Raw genomic sequence first — 20,388 nt, forward strand, 5'->3', positions numbered from 1 at the left:
GGCTCCCCTGGGATGGGTGTAACTGCAGTGTAGGAAGGAAAGGGATGCTCACGGACGGGTGTTGTCTGGAGACCGGAGCAGACATGTCTCCCCCGGGGGGAACGTTTCACACTTGTGCCACATATGTTTTCTTATTTCGTGAAACAATTTTCACATTCCGCTTTCCAGTTCTTCTAAATACCCTGAGCTGCTTCCTCTGCCCATGTGATATAGATCTTCATATTTACCTAAGTGGCATCTTGCATATTTGTTTACTTTTGTTCTTAAATCTAGGAGACTGGGACAGACCGGGGTCTACGTGTATTCTGTTTTCCAAATTTTCCAGAAAGAGTATGCATACTGTTACTGGAAAGTAACTCTTATAGTCACAGAATCCTAATAAAACAGCAAGAGCAATAGCCAACTAAAGCTGAGCGCTACGGCCTCTTAGAAGATCACACATCACTGCCAGTGGCGGGGTCAGGGAGCTCTAAAGCTGCCCAGGAGATGGGGTACACCTCAGATTCGGGTGGTAGGGAAAGAGATGGCCCCCAGGTAAAGGTTGGATGTTCCGCCTTTGGGAGAAGTCACGTTTCCAGGAATTAGCTCACTCAGTCCAAATGCTACTGCCCTGTCCTTGCTGCCTGACACTAGTCACCTAGTGGTCATGAGGACAGAGGCGGAGGCTAGCATGAAAAGTCAGCACTCAGTAGGTATTTCTGCATAAAGAGAAGCCCTCTGAGGTTTTGGAGAATACTGTGAAAGTGTTCGGAGCCGCCTGGAAGCCACCTGAAAGATGGATGTGAGGTTGTGGCAGTTCAGGTGATGGGCCCTTAGAGCACAGTGTGGGCATCTCATCATTTGGGGTGGGGGTGGAGCTAACAAAAGGGAGAAGCAGAAGGGTCAGCATGCTGGGGTCCCAGCACGCAGTGGCACAGGCTTGCAACTGGGTGACGGCTGGAAAGTGTTGGGCTGTCGCCGGGAAGGGCACCCAGAACACTGTCTAAGAAGTTGCGGTCGGACGAGTTCTCTAAGTCTTTGCAGCCCAGTTTACCCACCACCACTATCCCCTTTGCCTCTCCGGCTTCTCTTACCTCCTTTCTTTATTACAACCGAGGTACACATTTGTGTGTGCGATACATTTTTGATTAACGTTATTTTAAAAATGTTTTTACCTTCTTCCTTAAAATTATGGCCATGTTAGACTGCAGTGATGTAGACAGAAGTTCAAAAGAAAAGGAAATGAATAAAGGTGATCATGAAAGGCTCAGCGCTATGGCGTTTGATGCCGTGTCTTTCCCACCAGGCTGGCGGGGGCACTTAAGCCCCAGCCCGGTGTGGCCTCCAGATCCTGACTGGACAGCACAGCTGCTGCACCTCGTCCCCAAATTGAGGCGAGCCCGACTGAAACCCCTGTGTGCTTCCAGCTTGCAGATTCACTGGTGCCCATGGAGATTAAGCCTGGCATTTCCTTGGCAACGGTCTCGGCAGTGCTGCACACAAAAGATAACAAGCACGTCCTTCAGGTATGGGGGAGTGTGGGCTGCGCCTGAGTCCACAAGGAAGCGCCCACGATCGTGGTCCCAGTGTCCCACTGCAGAAGTTAGCACACTACGTAATGGATTCGATCTGAAACAAAGAGGGCCCTGCATATAGATTCTTCACTACTTACTTCTCTGGCCACACGCCTCAGAGAGATAAAAGGGAAGAGCAGCTATTACTTGTAGAGTGGAGGCCACACATCAGCCTGAGTGCCCTTCCCGGCTCCCAAAGTGCCAGCCCCACTCAGCTCCTGCGGGCGCATTTGTTAGGCAGCGGGCAGTGCGGAGAGCTGGGTGGGCGCCAGCCCCACACCTGCGGAAGTGGGTGGGGCCTGGGAGCCACCCACGGTTGTCCCCCCCCCCCCCCCCCCCCCCCCCATGCCCTACGTTCACGCATGTTCACTGCCTCACGGTGCAGCTCTTCAGGCACTCCTCCTCCCTCATCCCCCTTAGAAAAACTCCTTCCGGACTTGGCTGTGCTGCTCTGACACCCTGAATGAGCTGCACGGAGCTGCCACTTCAAATACATGAGGCGCATGCTGTGCCCTCACTTGCTGTATTTCCCACTTCGCCTTTACTTCACCCTCCCGAAGCTCCACCATCACCGCTTTTTAGACAATTTCTCTGACCTTCATGTCGGCCCATGAGTCTGACCCCACCGCTAGTGGCTGTGACCAACCTGCTGTTGCTACACCTGCAGTGGCCAGCACAGGTTATTATTAAGAATTTACTCAGAAGGGACACCTGGGTGGCAGTTGAGCATCCGACTCTTGATTTCAGCTCAGGTCATGATCTCAGGGTTCAATGAGAGGGAGCCCCATGTTGGACTCTGTGGTGGCAGCTTGGAGCCTCCTTGGGATTCTCTCTTTCTCCCCCTCCCTGCCCCTCTCCCCCACTCACACTCTCTCTCTAAATAAATAAACTTTAAAAAAATAAAATCTTAAAAATTTTATTCAGAAGATACTGAATTGAATCAGAGACGAGTCTTGATAAAAGGGAGATCTCTTTGCCAAAAATATTGATGCTGTGTGGATGCTTTGGCATTAGCTTATGTTATGAAGAACTCCAGATGGAGCCCCCAGCTAACAGTGACTCTGAACTCAAGAGCTGGCTGACCTCACACGGGGTGACGCCGGGCTGGGCGCCAGGGCCTCCACCAGGAGAAAGGTTGTGTTGGTAGGATGGACAGACAGGTTCTGGCTGTGGCCTGCACTGACCTCTTGCTGAGATGGTGTTTTTGTTCCCTCTCTAGCCCCCACCCAGGCCCACCCAGCCCACAGGCGGTAAGAAGAGAAAGCGGGCGAGCGATGACATTCCAGACTGCAAAGTGCTGAAGCCACTGCTGAGCGGCTCCATCCCGGTAGAACAGTTCGTGCAGGCCCTGGAGAAGGTGAGCGCATTCGGTTTGCACCTGCAAAAGCTGCGCAGGAGCCTCCCTTCCTGCTGTTCACCTGCTTCAAGAAATGTGTGCTGCTGCCTTTCTCATAGTCTCCACAGTCTGGGCTCCTGTCTCTGAAGCATCTGCTTGATCCAGGGCCGTGGCAGGAAACAGAACCAGGGGAGGGTCACAGAGTTGAGAGAAGACCATGCCCTCCTTCACTGTAGGTCCCCCACTTGCTTCTCTGCCAGCCTCTTCCTCCCCATCAGGCACCAGGCCGCTAGAAGACCGCCTCATGACATCTGTGTCTTGTGGGAACTAAACCAAGGAAGTCCCTTCCTCAAAAACCTAGATGCGATGGATGGGCAAGGTGGGAGCGGCCAGGAAGTCTGCCCCTTAGAGCCTCACTTCTCAAGCAGACCCCTTGCTGCCAGAGCACCAACATGGCTTGTCACAAGAGAAGAGAGGCTTGGGCCTGGGGGGCACTGAGGGCAGAGGCGCCAGTGTTGCTGGATCCCTGGATCCCTGGGAATTCTAGAAGCAGGGCCAGCAATCCCCAGACGGGGTGGGAGGAAAGGGAAGAAATAAGCAGTCACCTGGAAGACACTGGTCCTTTCCCAAATCAGCAGCCATCCATTAGAATTTTAATTTTCCCTGAAGAAGACTGCAGCCACATTGTGCAGCCCTCCTAGCCCCTGAGAGTAGGGTCACTAGTAATTAACATGGGAGTGTCCCCTGTGATGCAGGTGAACATGTCAATCACTGCTTCCTTGTGACCTTGTGCAGTGCTCCAGCCCCTGTTGGTAGGACTCGAGCTTGACTTGTTTTTTATAAACTTGGAACAACTCGCTCTCCCAGAAAGACCTTCACTTAGTTCGCCTGGGTCATCAAGGAATTGACCCTTAGGATCTGACCTGGACTCTTCCTTTTCACCATTTCTGCCTCCTCTCCTGCAAGAGGAACATCAGTACCTGCCCTAACCTATACAAGCTTTCTAGAACTAAGGGTAGAGACTTTTCCTAGCCCATTTTCTTTCCCTATCCTGTGTCCCTTTCAGGCATATCAGCCTTATTTCTACTACTTTTCTGCTTTCTCAACTTTATGTATGATGTGAAAGAAAATTCTATAACTCAGGGTAGCTAGAGAAGTATTTCTTGTGCTGCCTTGTGTCCTTCCTTGAAAGGGATTCGCCAAATCACAAGGTCACTGGTGTCTTGCTTTGAGGAATGCATTTTCCTGAGATAGGATGGAGCTTTTTTTATCAGAGACCATTGGCATATGGAGGCTGGTGATGGACGGCCCAGTGTCCTGGACTCCTGAACCCAAGCTTAGATGTGTTCCCCAGATAACTTAACAAAAGTTTAAGCAGGTTATAGAAATTTTGTTGTGGTTTGTATAATCTTGCATGTTTGGAGGCTTCTTTTAAAGTATATGAAGCTATGTTTGAATTCTATTGCTATAGAAGGTCATGTGACAAGTGTGAAGAATTGTATGGAGGAGCATCAAAAATGGCAGTTTCTAGAATGTTCAGTTTAGCCAAGTCTAGGAAGTGTCATTTCTTTTTTTTAATAATTGTTTTTTTTAATTTAAATCCAAGTTGGTTAGCATATAGTGCAATAATGATTTCAGGAGTAGATTCCTTAATACCCCTTACCCATTTAGCCCATCCCCCCTCCCATTACCCCTCCAGCAACCCTCTGTTCTCTATAGTTAAGAGTCTCTTCTGTTTTTTCCCCCTCCCTGTTTTTATATTATTTTTGTTTCCCTTCCCTTATGTTCATCTGTTTTGTCTCTTAAAGTCCTCATATGAGGGAAGTCATATGATATTTGTCTTTCTCTAATTTCGCTTACTACCGTCTAGTTCCAGCCACATAGTTGCAAATGGCAAGATTTCATTCTTTTTGATTGCCGAGTAATACTCCTGTGTGTGTGTGCATACACACACACACAATGCACACACACACATATACACACCACATCTTCTTTTGGGCTCTTTCCATACTTTGGCTATTGTTGATAGTGCTTCTGTAAACATTGGGGTGCATGTGCCCCTTGGAAAGAGCATACCTGTATCCCCTGGATAAATGCCTAGTAGTGCAATTGCTGGGTCATAGGGTAGTTCTATTTTTAATTTTTTGAGGAACCTCCATACTGTTTTCCAGAGTAGCTGCACCAGCTTGCATTGCCACCAACCATGCAAAAGAGATCCTCTTTCTCCGCATCCTCGCCAACATCTGTTGTTGCCTGAGTTGTTCATGTTAGCCATTCTGACAGGTGTGAGGTGGTATCTCATTGTGGTTTTGATTTGTATTTCCCTGATGATGAGTGATGTTGAGCATTTTTTTCATATGTCTGCTGACCATCTGGATGTCATCTTTGGAGAAGTGTCTATTCATGTCTTTTGCCCATTCCTTCACTGGACTATTTGTTTTTTGGGTGTTGAGTTTGATAAGTTCTTTATAGATTTTGGATACTAACCCTTTATCTGATACATCGTTTGCAAATATCTTCTCCCATTCCATCAGTTGCCTTTTAGTTTTGCTGATTGTTTCCTTCACTGTGCAGAAGCTTTATTTTGATGAGGTCCCAATAGTTCATTTTTGCTTTTGTTTCCCTTGCCTCCAGAGACGTGTTGAGTAAGAAGTTGCTGCAGACAAGATCAAAGAGGTTTTTGCCTGCTTTCTCCTCGAGGATTTTGATGGCTTCCTGTGTTACATTGAGGTCTTTCATCCACTATGAGTTTATTTTTGTGTATGGTGTAAGAAAGTGGTCCAGGTTCATTCTTCTGCATGTCGCTGTCCAGTTTCCCAGCACCATTTGCTGAAGAGATTGTCTTTATTCCATTGGATATTCTTTCCTGCTTTGTCAAAGATGAGTTGGCCATATGTTTGTGAGTCCATTTCTGGGTTCTGTATTCTCTTCCACTGATCTGAGTGTCTGTTTTTGTGCCAGTACCATATTGTCTTGATGATTACAGCTTTGTAATACAGCTTGAAGCCCGGGATTGTGATGCCTCCAGCTTTGGTTTTCTTTTTCAAGATTGCTTTGTCTATGCAGGTCTTTTCTGGTTCCATATAAATTTTAGGATTGTTCTAGCTCTGTGAAGAATGCTGGTGTTATTTTGATAGGTATTGCATTGAACATGTAGATTGCTTTGGGTAGTATCGACATTTTAACAATATTTGTTCTTCCTATCCGGGAGCATGGAATCTTTTTCCATTTTCTTGTGTCTTCTTCAGTTTCTTTCATAAGCTTTCTATAGTTTTCAGTGTATAGATTTTTCACCTCTGTGGTTGATTTATTCCTAGGTATCTTACGGTTTTTGGTGCAACTGTAAATGGAACCGATTCCTTGAGTTCTCTTTCTGTTGCTTCATTGTTGGTGTATAGGAATGCAGCTGATTTCCGTGCATTGATTTTATATCCTGTGACTTTGCTGAATTCATGGATCAGTTCTAGCAGTTTTTTGGTGGAATCTTTTGGGTTTTCCATATAGAGTATCACATCATCTGCGAAGAGTGAAAGTTTGAGCTCTCCCTGGCTGATTTGGATACCTTTTATTTGTGATACTGTGTTGAATAACGTGGTGAAAGGGGACATCCTTGTCTTGTCCCGTAGGGAGTGTCATTTCTTGGAACTGTCAGTTGCAATATCCTCCAGCCTTTCAGGCAGCCCCTTGCTTTCAGAGTATCCATCATCTTCCTCTCTCTTTTCTTTGGAACAGCATGGCTTCAGCGACGTTAAGGTAGAAGACACAGCAAAGGGCCATATTGTCCTGCTCCAGGAAGCTGAGACACTCATCCAGATTGAGGAAGATTCGACCCATATCATTTGTGACAATGATGAGATGCTCAGGGTACGACTGCGGGACCTCGTTCTCAAATTCCTACAGAAGTTCTAAATGGAACATCTAAACCATTTGTATTTCACTGAAACCCTTCAGTTCTTCACTGTGGCTGCCCAGCACAAACCAAGGAAGGGCACAGTTGGCCATGTCTTTGTGGTCAGTGGCTTAAGGAATAAGTGACCCTTGAGGGACGTGATTATCGGGAGTTATGGCCAGAATCTCCTGGAAAACTTCTGCTTTAAACTTACATTCATTTTCTTCCCAATTCTGGGTAGCCGGGAACGGTAAGGCAGCGAGCTGAGGAGTAGCATAAAAGTAACAGAAGCAGCTTCCCAAGAGGTTAATGGTGGAAGGGATAGGTAAAAAGATGACTGACTTAAGTGGTCCGTGTTTATTTTTATGGTTTCACAGGCCTTGGGGAGGAAAACTAGTCTTTGTGTTTTATTTACTTGTCTACAGTGCCATGCCCGGTAAGAAAGATAAATGAACCATCTTTATTTTATATTGTGAGCCCATTTTGTTAATAAAACTTATTTTTATAGAAGTATCTGTGCCCTGTTTAACCTAGAATTTATATATTTATTTAGTGTCTGAAAACCTATGAAAATATACAGAACAGCATAAACTTAGAAAATACCATGGCAAATTTTAATTTGATGTGTGCATTCATATATTTTTCTTAAACTGTATGAAAAGGTGCTTAACTTTATCTGAGCTGTATCTGTATAAAAAACACTGACACAGGGGTGCCTGTGGCTTATTCAGTTAAGCGTCTGACTCTTAATGTCAGCTCAGGTCATGATTTCATAGATCATGAGTTCAAGCCCTGCATCTGGCTCTGTGCTGACAACACGGAGCCTGCTTGGGATTCTCTCACTGCCCGTCTCTCTGCCCCTTCCCCTGCTCGCTCTCAAATAAACTAAAAAAAAAAAAACAAAAAAACACCAACACAGATTGGTATCAACCTTCAGCCTAACCTTCTGGAGGAAGGTCCAGAACAAAACAGTTCAGGCTCTGCTAGTTAATCCCTGCCCATCACTGCCTTCCTTGCAGATTATCAGGATTGTCTGCATTAAGCAGAGCATTAAACTCCACTGCCCATAGATCCTCATAATAGTAAGCTACTGCATTGGAAATAATACTGCTTAATTGTTCAAAACAGATATGTCAGATGACATCTATCTAAGCATCAGTTGTCACACACACACGCCAGAACAATGTAATTAGATCGCTATCCAACGTGGATGGAACTGGAGGGTATTATGCTAAGTGAAATCAGTCAGAGAAAGACAGATACCATATGTTTTCACTCATGTAGATCCTGAGAAACTTAACAGAAGACCAAGGGGGAGGGAAGGGCGGGGGGAAAGTTACAGAGAGGGAGGGAGGCAAACCATAAGAGACTCTTGGATACTGAGAAAAAACTGAGGGTTGATGGGGGGTAGGGGAGAGGGGAAAGTGGGTGATGGGCATTGAGGGCACTTGGGATGAGCACTGGGTGTTGGAACCAATTTGATAAATTATATTTTTTTTAATTTTTTTTAAACGTTTTTATTTTCTTTTTGAGACAGAGAGAGAGCATGAACAGGGAAGGGTGAGAGAGAGAGGGAGACACAGAATCCCAAGCAGGCTCCAGGCTCTGAGCTGTCAGCACAGAGCCCGATGTGGGGCTCGAACACACAGACTGCGAGATCATGACCTGAGCCGAAGTCGGCCGCTTAACCGACTGAGCCACCCAGGCGCCCCATAAATTATATTATAAAGTAATTGGACTGCTATCTTACACCACTCAAAAATTAATTTGAAAAGGATTAAAGCCTTAAATTTAAGACCCAAAATTGCTGGAAGAAAATATAGGGAGAAAGCACCTTGACACTGGCCTCGGCAATAATATTTTAGATAGGACGCCAAGCGCAAGCAGCAAAAGTGAAACTCAACAAGTAGAAGTACATCAAACTAAAGAGTTCTGCACAGCAAAGGAAACTATCAGAATAAAAGGAAGCCTACCAAATGGGAGAAAATACTTGCAAACCATCTATCTGACAAGGAGTTAATATACAAAATATATAAAGAACTCCTACAACTCAACAACAACAAAAAAAAAACTTTTTAAAATGGGCAAAGGATTTGAATAGACATTTTTCCAAAGAAGACCTACAAGTGGCCAACAGGTACATGGAAAGGTGCTCAACATCACTATCAGGAAAATGTAAATATTGATATCACTTCACACCTGTTAGAAAAGCTATTATCAAAGAGATAAGAAATAAGTGTTGGCAAGGATGTGGAGAAAAGGGAACCTTGTGCACTACTGGTGGGAATGCAAATTGGTGCAGTCACTGTGAAAAACAAAAAAAATTGAACCTACAAAAAAAAATTGAAACTACAACTACCATGTGATCCAGTATTCCACTTCTAGGCATATATTCCAAGGAAATAAAATCATTATCTCAGAGGTATCTGCAGCCCCTGTGTTCACTACAGCAGTATTCAAAACAGCCAAAACATGGAAGCAGCCTGAGTGTCCATAAATGGATGAATGGATAAGGAAAATGTGGATATACACACGCGCACGTGCACACACACAGTGGGAGATTATTCAGCCATAAAAAAAGTAAATTCTACCTTTTACAGCCACACAGCTAGCCCTTACAGGCATTATGCTATGTGAAATAAGTCAGAGAAAGACAAATACTGTGCAGGCATTTTGTGATTTGCAGATACTGCATTTTTTACATGTTGAAGTTTCAGGACTTCAGTGGAGGAAGTAACCGCAGATGTGTAAATAGCGAGGGAAGTAGAAGTAGAGCCTGGAGATGGGACTGACTTGCTACAATCCTGTGATAACATTTTTTTTTACATTATCTAATATAACTTTTTAATCTAGTAACTAGTTACAATGTTCAGAGTATTTTGAAAATAGTGAACTTTGATGTTATATAGTCTTTTCCAGTCATCTATAGGCCCTTCCAGTCATCAATGAGCATTTATTAGGCACCTATTATATAATCTATGCATTGTGCTCTTTTGACTTTAGTTCACAAGAATAACAGATAAAACTTAAGTTTCTCCTAAATTTCTCCTAAGTACAGAAGAACAAATTTCCAAGACCACGTGTGTGTGTGTGCAAAATGACATATTATCCAACCATAAAAAGGAAATTCTGACACATGCTACATGATGAACTTTGAAAACATGCTAAGTAAATTAAATCAGACACATAAAACTCCATATTATGTGATTCCATTTATATGAATGTCCAGAATAGACAGATTCATAGCAACAAAACAGAGGTTCTCAGGGACTGAAAGGAGTGAGGAACAGACTTTTTCTGTTGGGAAGACGAGAAAGCTCCAGAAATTGCTAGTGGTAGTGGTTACACACTGTGAGTGTACTTCATGACACTGAATTGTCCATTTAAAAACAGACTAAGGGGCGCCTGGGTGGCTCAGTCGGTTGGCGTCCGACTTCGGCTCAGGTCATGATCTCACGGTCCGTGAGTTCGAGCCCCGCATCGGGCTCTGGGCTGACAGCTCGGAGCCTGGAGCCTGTTTCAGATTCTGTGTCTCCCTCTCTCTGACCCTCCCCCGTTCATGCTCTGTCTCTGTCTCAAAAATAAATAAACGTTAAAAAAATAAATAAAAATAAAAACAGACTAAAAGTTCATTTGTACGTTATGTAAATTTTACCAGAATAAAAATATTTTAATTTTAGGTTTTTAAAAGAAATTGACAAATTAACCCTAAAATTTAGAGAACTACAAAGTAACCACCATCGTACCCGAAGCAATCTTGAGAACAGTGACCACGTTGGAGGACGTCTACTTCCTGCAAGACTACCTTGTGAGCTCCAGTAACCCAGCCAGGACAGTGCTAGCAACCAGCACTGACAAATCAGCTCGGACAATAGAGAGAGATGGGAAATACCCCCACCTACACAGTCACTACATTTTCAACAAAGGCCCCAAAGCAACTCAATTAAAGTCTTTAACAAATGGTGTTAGAATGATCGGACATTCAGGGGCACCTGGGTGGCTCAGTCGGTTGAGCGTGCAACTTTGGCTTAGGTCATGATCTCATGGTTTGTGAGTTCAAGCCCCGCGTCAGGCTCTGTGCTGACGGCTCAGAGTCTGGAGCCTGTTTCAGATTCTGTGTCTCCTTCTCTCTCTGCCCCTCCCCAACTTGTGCTCTATGTCTCTCAAAAAATAAATGTAAACAAAAAAAAAAAAAAAAAAGAATTATCAGACATTAATAGAAAATAAGAAAGAATTAGAACCTTGACTACTATACTCCATGCCCCCAAATTAATTTGAGATAGATCCTAGACCTAAGTGTAAATGCTAACACCATAAAGCTTTCAATGGAAAACATAAGAGAATGTCTTTAGAACTCATGGCATGGGTTTCTTGAGTCATAGAAAGCAATAACAAAGAGAAAATGTTATAAATTGGACCTCATTAAAATTAAAAGCTTCTGCTGATCAGAAGATATAAAGAAAAAGGATAGGCAAGCCACAAGTTGGGGGAAATATGTATAAAACAGATGTCTGACAGTGGACTAGTATCAACAATAAAAAGACATTACAATGGAATATTATCCAGCAATAATAAGAAATGGGCTATCAAACCACAAAAACAATGAAGAACCTGACATTCATATTGCTAAGTGGAAGAAGCCATTCTGTGAAGGCTGCATTTATACAATTCCAACTATGTAACATTCTGGAAAAGGCAAAATGAAAGAGACAGTTAAAGGATCAATGGCTGCCAGGAGTTAGAGACAAGGAGGCACCAAATAGTGGGAGCAGAGAGAATTTGGAGGACAGTGAAACTTCCATGGAATACTGTCATAGTCAGTAGGTCTGGGGCAGGTCACTGTACTTTTGTCAAAGTCACAGAATATACTGCACAAAGAATGAACCCTGATGTAAGCTGGGACTTGAGTTAATATGTCAATACTGGCTTATCAGTTGTAACAAATTTACCACACTAATGCAAGATGGTAAGGGTGAGAGAGGAGGGAGCTCTCCTTTTCCACTCAAGTTTTCTGTGAACCTAAAACTGCTCAAAAAAATCAAATCTGTTAAAAATGTTTTTTTTAAACAATACAAAAAAAAAAAAAAGAGAGAGAGAGAGAGACAAACCCCATGTGGGCAAAAAGATTTGTCCAGATACTTCACAAAGGGAATATATATATATAAATGGTGTAAGCATGTAAAAAAACATGCTTAATGTCATTAGTCTTCAGGGAAATGCACACTGAAACTACAAGATACCATTACCCACCAGCATGGCTAAAAAGATTAACAACAGCATAGACTGATGAGGAGGTGAGTAATTGGAACCCTCAACATTATTGGTAGGGGTATGAAATGGGTACAATCACCTTGGGAAAAGGTCCAGCATTTTTTTTTTTTATAAAACTAAATATATATATACCTACCTTATCACACAATTCCACTCCTAGGTATTTATCTGGGAGAAAACCATAAATCCACAAAAAGACTTGCACATGAACTTACTAGACACATCTCCAGAGGCAAGGGAAACAAAAGCAAAAATGAACTATTGGGACCTCATCAAGATAAAAAGCTTCTGCACAGCAAAGGAAATAATCAACAAAACTAAAAAGCAACCTTCAGAATGGAAGACGATATTTGCAAATGACATATTGAAAGGTTAGTATCCAAAATCTATAAAGAATTTATCAAACTCAACAACCAAAAAATGATCCAGTTAAAAAATGGGCAGAAGACATAAACATTTTCCCAAAGAAGACATCCAGATGGCTAACAAAACACATGAAAAGATGCTTAGTATCACTCATCATGAGAGAAATGCAAATCAAAACTACAATGAGAGGGATGCCTGGGTGGCTCAGTTGGTTGAGCGTCCCACTCTTAATTTCAGCTCAGGGCATGACCCCAGTGTTGTGGGATTGAGCCCCATGTCAGGCACCGATCTGCACTAAGCATGGAACCTGCTTAAGATTTTCTCCCTACCTCTTCCCTTCTCCCCCACTCATGCTCTAAAAAAACAAAACAAACAAAAAAAACTACAATAAGATACCACCTCACACCTGTCAGAATAGCCATAATTAACACAAGAAACAACAGATGTTGGCAAGGATGCGGAAGGAGAATGGGGAACCCTCTTAACACTGTTTGTGGGAATGCAAACTGGAGCAGCCACTATGGAAAACAGTATAGATATTCCTCAAAAAGTTAAAACCCTACAATCCAGCAATTGCACTACTAGGTATTTATCCAAAGGATACAAAAATGCTGATTCAGAAGGACACATGTACCCCAATGTTTATAGCAGTGCTATCGACAATAGCCAAATTATGGAAAGAGCCCAAATGTCCGCTCGTCCCAACTGATGGATAAAGACACACACACACACAATGGAATATTTATTAGCCATAAAAAAGAATGAAACCTTAATTTGCAACTATATGGATGGACCTAGACAGTATAATGTTAAGCGAAATAGTGAAATAAGTCAGAGAAAGACAAGTACCATATGATTTCACTCATATATGGAATTTAAGAAATGAAACAGGTGAACATAGGGGGAAAGAATAAAAAGAGGGAAGTGAACCATAAAAGAGAGTCTTAACTACAGAAAACAAACTGAGGGTTGCTGAAGGGGAGGTGGGCGGGGGATGAGCTAGATGGGTGACAGGTTTTAAGGAGGGCACTTGTTGGGATGAGCACTGGGTGTTACATGTAAATGATAATCACTAAATTCTACTCCTGAAAGTAATATTACACTACATGTTAACTAACTAGAAATAAAAATTTGAAGCATTTTAAAAAAGGCAAAAAAAAAAAAAAACTTGCACATGAATATTCATGGCAGTTTTATTCCTGATAGCTAAAAACCATAAACAGCCCAATTCCCAGCAATAGAATGGACAAATGTTGCCATACAAGTATATTCTACTTAGCAATAAAAGGAACCAATTAATAAATGCAGCATGGGGTGAATCTCAACAATATTATGCGGAGTTTCTAGAAGCCTTCCACAAAGAAGTAAAATTATATGACACCATTATATGAAATTCTAGAACAGGGAAAACTAATCCAATGTGGAAAACACAAAATCAAAATCACTGGATTTCTCTGGGGGGGTGGAAGCAGAGATTGACAAGGAAGAAACATAAGGGAACTTTCTGGGCTTGACAGTAATGTTCTGTATCTTGATTGGGGGGTAGGGTTACACAGGTGGATGCATTTGTCAAAACTCAAGAGAATGTACACTAAGATCTGAGTGCTTCAGTGTGTAAATTTAGTATTTAAATTTTACATGGAACACACAGAAACTAACACTGACCTCCAGTTAATGACATGTGTGCTTATATATTTGGAAGGAAGTGTACTAATGTAATTCACTTAGAAATGTACCAGAAATAGGATGAATAAAAAGATGAATAGGGGCACCTGGGTGGCTTAGTTGGTTGAGTGTCCAGCTTCAGCTCCAGGTCATGATCTCACTGTTCATGGGTTTGAGCCCCACATCAGGCTCTGTGCTGATAGCTAAGAGCCTGGAACCTGCTTCAAATTCTGTGTCTCTCCCTCTCTCTGCCCCTCCCTTGCTCATACTCTATCTCTCTCAAAAATGAATAAACATCAAAATAATAGAAATAAAGGATGAATAGAGGGGCGAATAGCTGGATGGAGCAATAAATAGATAGCTATAAAGCAAGTATAGTAAAATAATTGTTAGGTATACAAGTTTATACCATAAAAATTATACTTAATTTTTCATAATGAAATATTGAGACCAATAGTTTAAATAAATCCTAACAGGACAACCCTGCAATATGAGGATTGTAATTTCACAAAATACGAAGACAAATTGAGAAAGAGAAAACAACTGGCTGAATTAAGAGTTAACTAACTGGAATTTATTTATTTTTTTTTTTTATTTTTTTTTTCAACGTTTTTTTTATTTATTTTTGGGACAGAGAGAGACAGAGCATGAACGGGGGAGGGGCAGAGAGAGAGGGAGACACAGAATCGGAAACAGGCTCCAGGCTCCGAGCCATCAGCCCAGAGCCTGACGCGGGGCTCGAACTCACGGACCGTGAGATCGTGACCTGGCTGAAGTCGGACGCTTAACCGACTGCGCCACCCAGGCGCCCCCTAACTGGAATTTAAATAAAAACTTGAAAAACTTGAAAAACTTGAAAACAAGCATACATACATACATACATCAGTCAGTCAAGAAACAGGTGAAATTAAGTAACAAACCAGGCTTGCCCACCTTACTTTAATGGTCTCTTCTGGAACCCGTTCTGTGTCTTTTAACTCTTCTTGGCATGCTCTCTCGTCTTCCTTTGTCAATGAAGATTAAATAAAAACTTGTCAACCATTACGGGCCAGGCTTCCTTTCACTATCTGATAATACCACATTAGCTCTAGTCCAAAAACGATAGGATACTGGTTACTATTCAGCTTGTTGCCAGCTAGGATTCCTAGGTGACCCTCTTTGGATTTGTCAAATCATTATTATCAAAAAGCTATTCAGCACTCAGGATGTGCTCAGTTCTCAAGAGACTTCCAATGTGGCATGGGTTGCAGAGCTGGAAGCCATCAGGTGTGCAGTGCGGTGACGGGCAGGTCAAGCTGCCGAAACAGGAGATGGGGCAGGGGCAAGCAGTGGTGTCGAGGAAGGGAAGACTTCCTGAAGCCAGTGCTTCAACTGCCTTGAACAATGAGTTGGCATTAAGACAAATGGAATGCAGAAAGAGCTGCTGAGAAATTCTCAGCGCGTTACCCCAGTAATCATTCATCTGTGCTGCATGCCAAACAGCAGACTCCTTGCATTTATTAACTCTCAGCAGATCTTTGAGATTTAAACGCACTAGCCCCCAGCATCACAACACACTTAATTACCATGAAAAAAGGAAGGAGGTAGAATGTGGCAAATGCCATCCTCTATCCCAGTCAATTCAGTTAAAGGACACCCAAATTCCTTTCAATGTAATCAAATGGCTAATCCCAGAAATGGACCCAGGCGAGGCTGCCCACATCCACGTGTGTTTACAGCATCACCCAGGTTCAAGTGCGAAGGCTGCACCAAGACCAAACCACACAGCCCATGGCCTTCTGCTGGCAGGGGCCCCAGCTGTGGCTCCCTGGAATCAGGTAGGCACCTTCTCTTGGGTCACTCTTCCGTTCCTGCAGAGGAAAATCACAAAGGACCTCCAGGCTGCTTGAGTTAAAGTCTCCATTTATTTTTTTCTTTTTTTACAAAAATCCAACATAAGACCATTGTGCTCATGACTGGAAAAAGGGTGGGGCGGATGGACACGGCCTGGACATCAAAGAGCTTCCCCCTTCAACATATCATCATTTCAAGGCGGGAGCTCCCTGAGCACACACACAGGCAGCTCCTGCACAGACCACTCCACCTGCCAACACAGGACCCCGGTGACCACGAGCCGGCCCGGCCTGAGGAGCAGTCCGCACCAGACAGACAACCACTGCCAGGAGTGCAAAGGCTCAAGACAGACTGATGAGCACCTTGGGGAGGCTCTCACTTAGGTGAATGTCCCTCATGGTGAAAAGCAACTGGCTACCTGGGGACAAGGATGTCCGGGGCCCTGGGTGCAAAGACTAGGCAACAAGGTGTTACCTACAGACAGCTGGGGAAACCCATGTGAGCGGTTTTCATCTTCCAAATGAGTCACAGTTACATGGTAGAGATGACATCTGTGTTTCCCAAGGTGACCGATCAGCATCAAAGGCATTTGAAGCATGGAGCTGGGCCTCCCCCTAACCCAGCTTACAAAAAGCAGCAGCCACTCACTCTCCAGTAGCACCTAACCAAGCAACATAAAAGGTCTGACTGCCCCACCTCTTGCTACTGAGGAGAGTCCCTTAAGAACATGGCCAGTGTCCACCAGGGCCTGCTGTTCGGAGTCCTTCAGGTTAGTGTTCCATTCAAGTCAAAATAGTGCTCGCCTTGTCAGGGGCTCTGACATCCTAGCCCTTCTGCAGTATGCTTTGATGTCATCCATAATCTCAGACCACTCAGCTACTCCTGGATCCACCAAGAGCATTCAGGGACCAAAAAACCTGGCTCCAATATATGGGGGTCCTAACACAGACTGCTCTTTTCTCACCAGGTCCCACTAAAAGTCAGTTTATGAGTTCCTCACATTAAAATAAACAAGATAAAAATAGCAGCCACATATATAGCTCAAAACACCACACTCTTTGGCTCCCCGGAGGGAAGAAGGCTACCGCTAAAAAGGATAAAGTCAGGAATCAAGAAAAGGGTAGTTAGAAAGCTAGGATGCAGGGAGTTGGACCCCTTTGCTGGGTTGCTGAGAAGCTGAATTGAATTTCCTGGGTAGCTGCCTCTGTGGAAGAGCCAGTGGGATGCCAGTGGGAACCTCTGGACGACACAAGTCCCAGGCGCAGCCCTGGTCTTGTCTGCCAAGAAGGAGAGGTCCCTTAGGTCCAGCTAGCCCTCCAGCTGGATGGGATCTATACGGGACAGAGTCTGGCTTCGAAATGATATTTGAAGAGACCCACTGATACAGACATGTCAGAGGAGAACGTGCCCCCAAGAAATAGAAGCACAGGGTGTCAAGGTCTGGGGAAGACGGAACTGGCTTAAGGCATGTGCATGACCAGGACAGACCTGAGCTTTTGTCCAGCTGTAGGAAACCACCTATATTCAACTTCACTGAAAGAAAGTGGGGTCCAGAAAAATGGTACAAGCCATGGGCTAAATCCCTGCCAAATGCCTCTAATACCCTCTTCCATTCCCCTACTGCCACTACCACCAAAAAAAAAAAAAAACAAACAAACAAACAAACAAAAAAAAACCCAATAGCTTATTTCCATTTCAGCCCAAGGAATAGAAATGTAAACCTGGAGTGAAAGTGGTAATGTAGGTACAAATGCCTGTGAAATCTCAGGCTGGACTGGAGCCTAACTTAACAAATTAGATCTTCCTATCGTTGTGGCACATACCAAACCTCAAGGGGTCCTGGAACCAACCTGGCATTGGGGATCTAAAAACTACAGGTAACATAGGGCACAGGTCCAGACAAAGGCGGAGGGGAAGGTGAATTTCACCAAGGTATTTATCCCAAGGCAGGCGCCTTGCTGTAAGACTTCCCGGCCAGCCGGGTGGGGATCCGCAAAGGATGCTCACTCATTCTACGCCAGAGAGAGGAGGCCAACCCGCAAACCACTGCAGATCACACCTGGAAGTGCCTGCCAGTTCTCTGTTCTCTTACACAAGAGATAACTTTCAGGAAAGCACAACATGTGTTTTAAAAGGAGGGCTGAACAAAAAGAGCCATCTGGGAGAGCTGTCTTCAGGTCTCACTCCTTCCTCATTCTTCTTTCCAACAGGGGAGAGAATGGGGGCGCAGGGACAAGTTCTGGGACAGCACGGCCTAATGATGAATCCTTGAAACCACTGAATCCAGCACAGGGAAGCTCCGCTGTTCCCAGAGGTGCAGGTCCTCCCCACGGACTCAAGCGACAGGAAGACGCGAGTTCCAGATCGCCGGGTGGCAACAGATGGGGGAAGGAACAAACCGACACGGCTTATCTCGTCCAGGCCCCACAGGAGGGCCAAGCCTGGCCTTTTTGTTTCTGCACAATGATGCCCTGGGGAGTGTGGAGATGATCCTTAAGGATGAGCTAGATACCATGAGGCCAGGATCCGTCTCCACCAACATACAGAACATCAGAAGACCTGATGGGTCCCTCACTTTGTGAAACAGGCAGAAATTTCAAACTCCCCCCCGCCAAATATATATATATATATATATGTATATGTATATGTATGTGAGAGTGTGTGTGTGCATCTATATACATATATACACACATATATATGTATATATACACACACATATATATAAATAAGCCTTGAATGGCAAATCTGAAACTTTTTCCTTTTAAATAATAATAATAGCTGTTACTGAATTTAAAAATCACAAACCAGCTGTCCTGGGCTTATGAACTGCGTGAGTGACTCTCCGGAGTCCCCATGGTCCTCAGTGTAAGCTATCAGTCAGTGCCCTGTATAGGGAACCCCGGTGTCCTTGGACCAGGGTTCCAGGCCCAGTGTGGCCGACTTTAAGAGAAAGAAGGCTATTTCCTTTCCATTCTTCCTGCCACCTCTCCCAGCAGAGGGCATGGGCCACCCACCCAGCGGATGTCCCTGAGGTCCTTCAATGTCTAGGAACCTTAGGAGCCATCTCCCCCTCTCTGCTCATCCTCTCCCTAAAACTTGCAATGCCCCTAGATGAACTTGAAGCACTTGGTCTTGTCGTGGGGCAGGCGGGTTTTGAAGAGCACAGAGTCCACCCTGAATTGAGTGTACAGCAGGGGCATATAGCCATACACCTTGACAAAAAAGTTGATACATTTGTGCCGCTCATGAAAGTGGGAATCATCGTGTGACAGGGCCTGAGGGCATCCTGGGCATCGGAAAGTCCACCGAGAGGTCACCTGGGAATAGGGAAGAAAGAGCAAACAGAGTGAGAATCGCAGGTGCTAGTACAACAGAAATCCTGCAGCTTAACCAATCCGATGCTTCCAATTTCCCAGGGAAGACAGTGACCCTGGGTGGCCACATTCACCCACAGAGCACGTCAGGAGCCACAGCCCAGGCTTTCTTTCTGTCACATATGTATCTAATATCATTGAAAAGGGTGCTCTTTCCAAATAACCTGAACTGTAGATACCAAAAGCCTTATAATATGTTTAGTATTACTTGTCTCAGTAACTCCACCTCTAGTATTTATCTTGGTTGCACAGCAAGACGTAGGTATGAGATGGTTCATTTCATCAATGTTTTGCAATAGCAAGATAATAGAAAAGTACCCATCAAAAGGGGACTATTTAAATAATTATAAAATACTACACATCCATTAAAAAGAGGCTTAGGGGGACACCTGGGTGGCTCAGTCAGTTAAGTAAGACTTCGGCTCAGGTCATGATCTCCCAGCACACATGAGTTCGAGCCCGGCAACAGGCTCTGTGCTGACAGCTCAGAGCCTGGAGTCTGCTTCAGATTCTGTGTCTCCCTCTCTCTCTGCCCCTCGCCCGCTCCCACTTTATCTCTCTCAAAAATAAACATTAAAAAAATGTTTACAAAAAAAAGAGGTTTAGGAAAATTATAAAGGCATGGAAAAGTGGTTATACAGCAGTAGTTACGATGATGCCCGGGAAATTTCAAGAAATTAGAAAAGCATAATAAATAATTTAACAGCTTCAAGATCAGCAATGTGGCAGACCAAATGACATAAGAACACCCTCAGCACAGAGTACCTGAAAATTCAGTATGAACTATATACACCATCTCTTTAAATGTATGGCCAAGCTCATAATGAAAGAAAGGAGATGAAATGTCAGGAAAGAAGTGAAATCCTCAGAGGCCAAAATAATGAAAAAGTCTGAATCCAATGAGATAGCCAGGAGCTTTGGATTTTAACGGGCTGGGGAGGCAAGAGCTACAAAACCTTACTGGAGACTTTTTTACACACCAGGACCCAGTGGAAGGCTGCATGGGTTGGAGGCAGCTCCACAGAAAACTGTTTTCTTCCCAGTCTTAGCTCTAAGTGGAAGAGGAAACATCACCTGTGAGAATGTATAACCAACCACATG

At 44.0% G+C, this 20,388-nt stretch overlaps 2 protein-coding genes across 3 annotated transcripts in view; one reads left to right on the top strand and one right to left on the bottom strand.

Moving 5' to 3' along the window:
- INTS9 (integrator complex subunit 9) overlaps positions 1 to 7,222 on the top strand; it is a 102,447-nt gene extending 95,225 nt beyond the window's left edge. For both annotated transcript variants that reach the window (XM_049632360.1, XM_049632361.1), the window contains 3 exons: positions 1,407 to 1,505; positions 2,773 to 2,910; positions 6,622 to 7,222. In XM_049632360.1, the coding sequence (XP_049488317.1) occupies positions 1,407 to 1,505; positions 2,773 to 2,910; positions 6,622 to 6,798 (414 nt within the window). In that variant the 3' untranslated portion in view covers positions 6,799 to 7,222. The remainder of the gene's footprint in view (positions 1 to 1,406; positions 1,506 to 2,772; positions 2,911 to 6,621) is intronic.
- An 8,743-nt stretch (positions 7,223 to 15,965) lies between these two features.
- EXTL3 (exostosin like glycosyltransferase 3) overlaps positions 15,966 to 20,388 on the bottom strand; it is an 83,259-nt gene continuing 78,836 nt past the window's right edge. Inside the window, exon 7 of the mRNA XM_049632370.1 lies at positions 15,966 to 19,230. Within this exon, the coding sequence (XP_049488327.1) occupies positions 19,021 to 19,230 (210 nt within the window). The 3' untranslated portion in view covers positions 15,966 to 19,020. The remainder of the gene's footprint in view (positions 19,231 to 20,388) is intronic.

Source organism: Panthera uncia, chromosome B1, assembly GCF_023721935.1.
Source record: "Panthera uncia isolate 11264 chromosome B1, Puncia_PCG_1.0, whole genome shotgun sequence".
NCBI classification, from domain to species: Eukaryota; Metazoa; Chordata; class Mammalia; order Carnivora; family Felidae; genus Panthera; species Panthera uncia.